General features: G+C 43.3%; 1 protein-coding gene across 1 annotated transcript; it reads left to right on the forward strand.

The window, feature by feature from the left end:
• The first annotated feature begins 5,341 nt into the window (after positions 1-5,341).
• On the forward strand, positions 5,342-10,668 carry hepacamb (hepatic and glial cell adhesion molecule b). Its single transcript, XM_062486169.1, has 7 exons — positions 5,342-5,961; positions 7,835-8,176; positions 8,332-8,613; positions 9,229-9,322; positions 9,645-9,721; positions 9,844-9,911; positions 10,153-10,668. Exons 1-7 carry the CDS (start codon positions 5,874-5,876, stop codon positions 10,459-10,461), a joined length of 1,260 nt encoding a protein of 419 aa, XP_062342153.1. The 5' UTR covers positions 5,342-5,873; the 3' UTR covers positions 10,462-10,668.
• Positions 10,669-10,884: the final 216 nt, after the last annotated feature.

Below are 10,884 nucleotides of genomic sequence, written 5' to 3' on the forward strand. Positions count from 1 at the left end.
CCAAACGACACACAGGTGGACACAATAACGCTAACGAGAACAGGTGAAGACAATGACAGGGAAACACTAGGGCAGGGCAAAAAACTGAAACCGGGGGGGGGCACGGCTGTGGCCGTGACAATAACATTTACACATTTAGCAGACGCTCTTATCCAGAGCAACTTACAGTAAGTACAGGGACATTCCCCCGAGGCAAGTAGGGTGAAGTTCCTTGCCCATGGACACAACGTCATTATGCACGGCCAGGGAATCGAACCAGCAACCTTCTGCTTACTAGCCCGATTCCCTAAACACTCAGCCACCTGACTCCACAATAACAATTGCATAACATAGGTTGGTACCTACAGAGTTACCGGTTTGAATCTACCAAGATTAATTACTTCCTCCTTACAATGTAGAATGAGAATCAGAATCAGAATTCGGTTTATTCGCCATGTATGTTATACAAACACGGAATTTACTGTGGCAGGGAGGTGCAAACACTAAACATATACAGATCTTAAATTAAGTAAAAGTACAAAAGTTTAACTATTTCTAAGAACTAAACAATCTAAGAATACAACAATTTAAATATAAAATAAAATATTTATAAAAATAAGAATAGAATGAGCAGCGTGAATGGTCAACATAGTGCAATCGGATACTGAGATAAAGTGGCTTATGCATACTGAATTGCCATTAGATGGACTTATAATAGTTAAATAAGTGAATGAATGTCAATGGGAGTCCTTGGCCTTGTTGAAGAGGCCAGTAGCAGATGGAAAGAAACTGTTCTTATGGCGTGAGGTTTTGGTCCTGATGGACCGCAGCCTTCTGCCAGAGGGGAGTAGCTGGAACAGGGAGTGACCAGGGTGGGAGGGATCGGCCACAATCTTCCTCGCACGCCTCAGGGTCCTCGAGGTGTGCAGGTCCTCGAGGGTAGGCAGATTGCAGCCGATCACCTTCTCAGCAGTGCAGATGATACGCTGCAGTCTGCTCTTGTCCTTGGCAGTGGCAGCAGCGTACCAGATGGTGATGGAGGAGGTGAGGATGGACTCAATGATGGCTGTGTAGAAGTGCACCATCATTGTCTTTGGAAGGTTGAATTTCTTCAGCTGCCGTAGGAAGTACATCCTCTGTTGTGCTTTTTTGGTGAGGGAGCTGATGTTCAGTTCCTACTTGAGGTCCTGGGAGAGGATGGTGCCCAGGAAGCGGAAGGACTCCACAGTGTTGACTGGGGAGTCGCACAGGGTGATGGGGGTGAGTGGGGCTGTATTCTTCCTGAAGTCCACAACCATCTCCACTGTCTTAAGAGCATTGAGCTCTAGGTTGTTCTGGCTACACCAGGTCACCAGGTTGTCAGCTTCCCACCTATAGTCAGACTCATCCCCGTCAGAGATGAGCCCAATGAGGGTGGTGTCGTCCGCAAACTTCAGAAGTTTGACAGACGGATGACTGGAGGTGCAGCTGTTGGTGTACAGGGAGAAGAGCTGAGGGGAAAGGACGCAGCCCTGAGGAGATCCGATGCTGATGGACCGGGAGTCAGAGACTTGTGTTCCCAGCTTAACGCACTGCTTCCTGTCAGACAGGAAGTCTGTGATCCATCTGCAGGTGGAGTCAGGCACGTTCAGCTGGGAGAGCTTGTCCTGAAGCAGGGTAGGGATGATAGTGTTGAAGGCAGAGCTGAAGTCCACAAACAGGATCCTGGCATAGGATGCTGGGGAGTCCAGGTGCTGTAGGGTGAAGTGGAGGGCCATGTTAACGGCGTCATCCACAGATCTGTTGGCTCTGTAGGCAAACTGCAGTGGGTCCAGGAAAGGGTCTGTGATGGCTTTGAGGTGTGCCAGCACAAGGCGCTCAAAAGACTTAATTACCACAGAGGTCAGGGCGACGGGTCTGTAGTCATTGAGTCCTGTTGGCCTTGGCTTTTTGGGCACAGGGATGATGGTGGAGGACTTGAGACAGGCTGGCACATGGCATGTCTCCAGGGAGGTGTTAAAGATGTAGGTGAACACCGGAGACAGCTGGTCAGCGCAGTGCTTGAGGGTGGCAGGAGAGACAGAGTCCGGCCCAGCTGCTTTGCGGGGGTTCTGCCTCTTGAAAAGTCTGTTAACTTCACCCTCCTGAATGGAGAGAGTTGTCACTGTAGAGGGGGTGAGGGAGGAGGCCTCGTGGGTGGGAAGGGGTAGTTCATGTACAAACACAAAAAGGCAGAAGTCAATGGCAGTAGGCAAAACACTGGAACACTTGTCACAACACAAATCTAATGCTAACCAGACATATGCATAGTTTAATGTGCTACCGTAAAATCTGGAAGACAAGAGAAGGGTGACAATGGAATTTGTTATAAACACACAGAAAACGAATGCAGAATGTCTTGATAGCAAGATTAGAGGTATCCGATCTGATGGCACAAGTTTAGGACCTCCTTTCGGGAAATATCACGTGTACAACAAATTACATGCCAGGCTATTTTGAGAAGGAAGTTATTCATTCATGGTGATGCATTCATGGTGACTTCAAAAACCTGCAGACAGTTGCTACCCTACCACAATTTTAGTAAGTAAAATATTATATCTTCCCTGCCACAAACTCATAGATATATTAGAATACCTACACTGAGTAAATACAAAATTAAATATCTTACTTTATATCCTTTATAGTAAACAAATGATTCTACCTTTGGTTCTGAGTCGGCACTTGAACTTGTTATGTTTTCCAATGAACAGCAGAGGGAGTTACTATAGAATTAGACATTCTTTAACAGAACATTTTCTAACATTTATAACATTTTGATAAAGTGAGACAGGTCATGTATTCCTCCAATCCCTCTTAAAATGTATTAAACTTGTGGATTGTATTAGTAAAACCAGCTAAACTCATTTATTTAGAATTATGAAGGTTTAAATTGTGAAATGGATGTCATGTAACAAAGGTGCCTCACTGACTATGCTGTAATACTCAAACACATTTGGGAATTATATTAGCTGATTGTTGCAAGCCTTTTATAAACAATACAAGGTTTCAAATCTCACCCTTTACATGGAGTTGTACTGTATGGAGAACTGGATGGCTGGGTATAAAAACTAACCAATAAACAATAAAACATTTCCCAACTTCAAATGTAGGTGTTAGAATATAATATGCTTTCCAAATCACCTTGTTCATTATTAATAAACCTGTACATCACAGTAAGTGGTGGGACAGATACTGTAACAACTGTAAACAGCCTTTTCCAAACCGGAAAACAAGGTAATGTATTTATCTTTTGATCATGTTTGATTCAATGTATTGTAAACACTTATGTCTCACTATCATGATGTAAAAGAAAATCAATACAACTTAAATATGTTTGACATTATTATCTAAAATAGAGTTGTTAATAACAGCAACTGCTCGGTTCATCTTTGTTGTTTCCTCTTCTTACCTCACTTACACAGAGATAAAACTGTAACTGCAGGATAAGACTGAAACTGTGGCAAACATCAAATTTGTAAGAGAGATCCTTCAGCCTTGTATTAGTGCCAAGTGTAACAGTGAAAAGGCAGAAGTGATTAGAAGGAAAGTCATTTTGGTCAAAGCTCCTGTGTGACTAGATGTGACATACCAATTATGAACTTGGTTGAAAAAAATTGCACAATAGAACAAAAGAGTTTAGCTGAGAGCGAATCAAAGATTCTATCATTTTTGGCATGCAAGGTTCAATATTTGGAGATAGTTACAGTGTTTAGCTCACCAGAGTCAACATCTTTGAACGAGAACATTGAATGTTTTGTGTTAAATTTGTCCACTCTGGAACACATGCTCCACATTCCCACTGGCATAGTACAGAAATAAGACCTTCAGAATAATGTGATAATGGTTATGAATAGAGATGGGTTTATATGCCAGATACCCATGCTGTAACCGCACAGAAAGTCAGCAGTGGCAGCAGTGGCATCTAATAGACAATTTTCCTGGTTCAGTTTCTCACTACCAGTTTAGTTTTTCTTCAGGTTCAGCAGACCACTTTAAGAGAGTCCATAACATAACAAGTCCATAAGTTGAGTCCTTGTTCTCTCTCAAAATAGTGTGGTATAATATTGAGATTGTTTCAATTGCCTGTTCAGCTTCAGTTAAATGAGGATATTTTTTCAATTATTTATTCCATTTTTATAGAAATGCATCATTTACCTGCATACTCCATGACAGACCCTAAATATTTTTCAGGTAGTAAACAACTGCACTTTGTCTTTCTGAACCAGGAATAAATAATTAACTATTAACTTATTTATAAACCATTATAAACTTTTATTAAATGATTATACAGAACCCATGTACAAATTAACCATATTTCCCAGATGGACATTCCTCATAAGTGCATCACTGTAAGGAAATTTGGGCATTTGCGGGTCTGATTCCCATTGTCACGGTTCTGGCCGTGTCTCTGCTTTTTCCCTTCTGTTTCCCTTTCCCCCAGTTTTTCCTGTTTTCCCCTGTCTGTCTGTGGTTGTGGGTGTGGCTCCAGGCTCCAGTTGATCCAGACCACATCTTCACCTCCACCTGCTCAGTATTTGGGTACTTCTTGCTCCACTACCCGTATTCAGAAGGATCTGGCCCACCATGGACCCAGCAGAGAATCGCCTGTTCTTGGTGTTTGAGTTTGGTCAGGCTGTGCAGTGCCTCATGACCTCTCAACCACATCAGCGGACTCTACTCCTGGAGAAGATTACTGCCTCCCAATCCGACAGTGACCCCATGCCACCCAGTTCACCAGTTTCTTCAGCCAAGTCCAGCTCTACCCAACTCCCACAGGTTAGAATCTTGTCTGTCCAGCCCATACCACCTGTCTCCCCACAGCCTCCTGTCTCCCCACAGCCTCCTGCATAGTTCCCTGTCAGTTTCTTTTGCGTACTGGGCACCCGCCTGGCTCTGGGAGGTCATTGCAATACCATCCAGAATTCCAGTCGTCATGGCAGGTGACAAAATCTCCCTTTGGGTCAAATTGCCACCATGATTGTCCATTTCTAAAGCTACTCCAGCTAGCTCCTGTCAGCTAATCCTGTTAGATTGGGCCTGCCTTTGCTGCCATGTGGGTGTGGCTCCAGGCTCAAGTTGATCCAGACCACATCTTCCACTGCACCTGCTCGGTACACACCTGCCTTCACTTGCTTTCAGATCTTTTGTTTTTCATCAGTTTTGTTCTTGGCCGCTTCATCATATGTTCTCAGTATTTATCATGACTTATGTGTTGGTACTTATACTTACCTCCTGTCCACTTATCTGACCTGCCTGCCCTGTTACGCCAATATTAGGCAAAGGTCTCAAAAGCACAACTCAGATACAGAGACAAGAAGAATCCAAACTAAGTATTTGCTCCTCCCAAGGTTTCTTCAATTGTTTCTTAAATGAGTTTTTCTGGGAGGTTTTCTTTGTCTTCTTCGAGGGTTTAGGTTTGATGAGGGGCACTTCAATGGGCGTATGTGAATCCGTCTGTGACATTGCTTGTAAAAAGGGCTATACAAATACTTTGTATTTGATTTCGTTTGAAGAGAGCTGTGTCATGAAATGGATTTCAAGAGTGCATCCCATTTTTAGGGTGAATTTACTTCCAAGTACCACCAACAAAAAAGAAAAAGTTCCATTACTTTCGAACGTTGTTGTTTTGAGTCTTGTACATGAACAATGCCTACTTCTCCTCTCTCCCTATTTTTCTTTCTCTCTCACTTGCTCTCTCTTTCTCACACAACACACACAATTTGTCCTGCTGGTGCATTGGCTTTTGTGTGCAGTTTGCACCCAGTTCCATCTGATCCCAGCCTTAGAGGAATGGCTGTGTGCTTTCTCCAGGGACGTGCCCAGAGTGGACAAATCATGCAAATTTTCTGGGAGAGAAACGGAGTGTTAGACCCAAGATGAAGGCAGAGAAGGAGGCTCTCTCAAAAGCTCTAGCCGCTCCTCGACTTTTGCTACTCTGGTGTCTCCATGTTTTCTGCCTTTCAGGTTAGTAAAACTATTTTCAAGCCACTAAATTTGTACTGACCTAACATTAGATTACTTTAGAGTCCACTTTATTTTCATTGTGCAGAGTACAAGTACAGAGCCAGTGAAATGCAGTTAGCCTCTAACCAAATGTGCAAATAGTAATAGCTTATAAACTGAGGTATTAAGTGCGATCAACGTATTATGGCAATAGAGAAGGGGAACAGTGCAATAACCAGTAACATGAGGTAACAAGTTGAGTAGTGGAATGCTCTGGAACAGTGCAACAGTGCAGTGTACGGAAATGGGGGACAAGTACTGCTTAAATAATTAATTGTGCGAAACAGTGCAATAAAATGTAGGTGCAAGGTTGTGCAAGGATGTCTAGATGGAAGGTAGGGAGGGGTGGAAGATTAGAGAGCGGGGTTCAAGTTTTGAGTCCAAGGTTCAGTAGGTGGTCAGCTGTTCTTGAGCCTGCTGGAGGGACAGCGGAGGCTATTGCAGCGTTTCCTAGATGGAATGGGGAGAAGAGTCAGTGATTAGGGTGAGAGGGGTCCTTGATGATGCCTCTCACCCTCCACAGGTGGAAGTTGATCGAGGTTAGCTGGGTACCGGTGATGTGTCAGGCAGTCTTCACCACCTGCAATTTCCGTACCACACTGAGATGCAGGGGGGTAAAGTCAAGAAAAAGCGGTCAGGAGAATTAAAACTGTGTGTTGCAGGTTCGGCTTCATTCATGCCAGATTAGAGTGGCTTGGAGTGGAACAATTTTTTTTACCAAGACATTTGTCTACTAGGAATCTGTTTAGTTATTTATAATTTTTGCTTATACATTTCAGTATTCAACTAATTTATTTTGATGTTTTTAAGTCCACTTACATTTCTCACTAACGCAGCAGCCAATTAAAAGTTTTGCATCAATGACTAATGAACACGTAGAGTTTACGAGAAGGGAGCTGTTGAAAATAAGTCACGTATTCAAGTAATGTTTCAAACTCAAATGTTTTCTACAGGACTTCAAATGCCTCATAACAAGCTTCATTTCTGAGGTCTTCATGGCTTAAATAAACATGGATTCATATTTTAACCCCTAAAACAACTGTATGTTTATGTAATGTAGGAGGTGGTACGTATTTGTAAAAAAATATTGCCATTGTATTGTTTCTGTAAATATCGTGTCAGAGGTGTGGTTTCCATGTATCGCTGCTGTGGTGTTGTAATCAGAATCACTGAGGCTCTCTGTCCCCTGCTTTAGCCAATCAAAGAGCTCTGCTTTGCACTGAGTGCTCTTTTCATGGGCTGCCAGGGAGGAAATTGGGCCAAACAAATCCTGCTTTTGTTAGCTCATCCCAGCCGTCCCATAGGATTGCGATCTGTTACCACGGTGATGCTGAGCCGCCACACAGACTCGCTCCGGCGTTCTCTGCTCCGGCAGAGGAGGAGGAGGTGCTCACACTGGAGCAGAGTCATTCGCTTCCTCCCACCACAGCTCGCAACAGAGCTACTGTAGCTAGCTACAGGACTTGACACTCAGTCCAACGCGTGGGCTGAATCTGATCACCATCTTCTCCTCAGAGGGATTAACCACAGGTCAATGAACTTTGCTGTATATGCAAAGAAAGCCTACTCTTGAAACCAAGTAGGATGTAATTTGTTTGCATATTCTCTCGATACCTCATTTGTCAGCCACAAATGCTTGAATGAAAAAATGCAGATTAAAAAAGGTAAACTTGCTGATCTTAGATCACCAATTGTTAAAGGCAATATGGGGAAAATGCAAGATCTGGCTATAGTTTATTTTACTAGCCGCTTAGGCTTTAATCTGTGCCCCATGAACCTGGCCAAATAGTAAAGTGTTAACCCATAGTTGACCCCTTTCCTCCCCCATCCTCAGGCGGTGTTGAAGGGGTAAACATCACGAGCCAAGGCTCCCTAATCCGGGGAATTTTAGGAGGGGAAGCTCTCCTCTCTGTCCGCTACAGCAGCATCAGCCTTGACCCACCTGTTATCAAGTGGCAGCTGAAGAGGGATAAGCCCGTAACAGTGGTTCAGTCAATTGGTACCGAGATCATCGGTAACCTGCGCCCAGAGTACCGGGACCGCATCCTTGTGTTTGAGAATGGCACCTTGCTCCTCCACAACCTCAAGCTGTCAGATGAAGGCACCTATGAGGTGGAAATTTCCATCACAGACGACAGCTTCACTGGAGAGGGCAGTATCGAGCTTACCGTTGATGGTAAGTGATGTCCAGAGATGGAGCTAGAAATGTGATAGTTAGATTTGTTGTTTGTGTTTCCAATCTGTTCTGACTGCTTCACCATTGATTGTATGATTGTGTGTAGGCCCTTTATGCCGATGAATACATGCCTGAACAAATCGTCTTGCCCATAGAGCCCATATCCAGACCATATGTCCATATGGAAGCGTCCTCTGTTCTGGAACTCAGTGAGCACTTTATCCTAAACTGCTCCCATGACAATGGAACCAAGACTACATACAGCTGGTTGAAAGGCGGGAAACTGATGACCAATGAGACACGGTTGCTGCTGTCACCTGACCAGAAGTACTTGACTATTAAACGTGTGCTAATGGTGGATGATGACATTTATAGCTGTGCAGTGGAGAACCCCATAGGCAGTATGAAGAGCATGCCTATCAAACTGACTGTGTACAGTAAGTGTAGCAACTTTTCTTGTTGCCTTGATTTCAGAGAGAGAGAGAGAGAGAGAGAGAGAGAGAGAGAGAGAGAGAGAGAGAGAGAGAGAGAGAGAGAGAGAGAGAGAGAGAGAGAGAGAGAGAGAGAGAGAGAGAGAGAGAGAGAGAGAGAGAGAGAGAGAGAGAGAGAGAGAGAGAGAGAGAGAGAGAGAGAGAGAGAGAGAGAGAGACAGAGACAGAGACAGAGACAGAGACAGAGACAGAGACAGAGACAGAGACAGAGACAGAGACAGAGACAGAGACAGAGACAGAGACAGACAGACAGACAGACAGACAGACAGACAGACAGACAGACAGACAGACAGACAGACAGACAGACAGACAGACAGACAGACAGACAGACAGACAGACAGACAGACAGACTTAGGCTTGAAGGTAAAAGTCGTCATTACTGTATGTATCAGAAAACTAAAGAGTAGGAAGAAAATGTTTAAAGAGATGAACTGTCTCATAGTCAAGGGGGTGTCACTTTGTGTGTGGAAGGGGTATGCACAACCCATTTGAGCCTACTGAACAGTGGCGAGGCATTGTTTCCTTTTCAATATAACTATACCATGACCCCTGTCTCCCAAGGAAGGAGTTCCCTCTACATCATTCTCTCCACCGGGGGCATTTTCCTTCTCATCACCCTGGTGACCGTGTGTGCTTGCTGGAAGCCCTCAAAAAAGTAAGAGCCTCCACTGGATCCTCTGGTGTTTTTCTCTAGGCACTCCGGTGCATGTTTTTATGGATCGCCTCCCGAGGCTTGGTGCGGAACACTGTGACAGAAATCGACTTTTTCCATTGTTCTTATGTTCTACCAGTTTTATGGCTTATTTCAGTGTATTTCAGTGTATTTCATTTAAGTGAGACATAACAATGTCATGTGAACGTGAGCAATGACTCATAGTATAGATTTGTAAAATTTTACGATTTTTTAAATTATGTTTCTCTGATCATGCAAAAGCCAGACTTTTCATGAATTAAAATGTTACTTTTCTATCTTCTAGGCCAAAACATCCTATTAGAAAGCCTCTATCAAGATCATTTCACACTCACTCTGATCATTTTCCAATCAATCATGCAGGTATGGAACACTTCCTCTCTAATTCATAACCTAATAATCTCATAGTAGATTATGTTATCATAGCATATTATTATAGCATTTTTATCAAAGTTTACCAAGTTTAAATTATGATTTAATTACAGTTGATGTGGTACCAATAATGACAGAGCAGAAATGCAAGAATCCAGTGGCTCTCTACATCCTTAAAGAAGTAAGTCTACCTGTCATTACTATGAAGGATGTAAGATGATGTGAGTCTGCTTGACACATACCATGAATTAAAGGAGTTTCTTAAATGATACAATTGCTCTCAAACACTGATATACTTACATGCATATTTTACAATAACTAATTAACAATATTACTAAATGTTATGTTGCTTATAAATTTGGGTGGTTACTTTGGATCTTTTCAGTATGTGTTAATACTGACTTTTCTTTGTCTCATGGTAGGATTCTCCCAAGGGTGAACATGACTCACTCAACAACATGGGCTCCTCTCCTGAACTCAGCAGTCCCCCTAGCTACAGCAGCTCGCAGCTCCCCTCCTCTCGGTCCCCCGAGCCCCCTGCCCGCTCATCTCGCAGGTATCCCCGCACCCCAGCCAGCTCCCCCCCTTCACATCACAACAAGTCCACCCCCTCCCCACCTCATACCCACAGCTCCGGGTGCATATTCCACTCCCCAGAAGTTGTACCTTCTGTCCTTCCTTTGGAAAAGCCCACCCACACACTGGAAGCCAATGGTACAGCTCAGACCTGATTGCTATGCACTCCCTCCAGTCATACATTGTTTTTGCATAGGGATGTGTGATCAATTTCTCTTTGTGCACATGGGTCACATCACACAACAGCTGACCATATGTTTTTATGAAAGAAAACACATCCAAAACATTAAATTATTAAAAGAACACAGGATGTAGTTGTCCTTCCTTGTGGTATAGTACATTTATATGGAGTTAGATTAGTTTCATAATTCACAAACAAACGTAACACAATTCACAAATGTATTTCATGATTCACAAATAAATGTAACGCGATTCACAAATGTATTTTGTGATTCACAAATGTAACGCGATTCACAAATAAATGACCCCATTACATTTGTTTGCAACCTGACGAACACGAGTTACAAATCGGAGAACACGAGTTACAAATCGGAGAACACGAGTTACAAATCGGACAA

The sequence above is a fragment of the Osmerus eperlanus genome, chromosome 19, assembly GCF_963692335.1.
Source record: "Osmerus eperlanus chromosome 19, fOsmEpe2.1, whole genome shotgun sequence".
NCBI classification, from domain to species: domain Eukaryota; kingdom Metazoa; phylum Chordata; class Actinopteri; order Osmeriformes; family Osmeridae; genus Osmerus; species Osmerus eperlanus.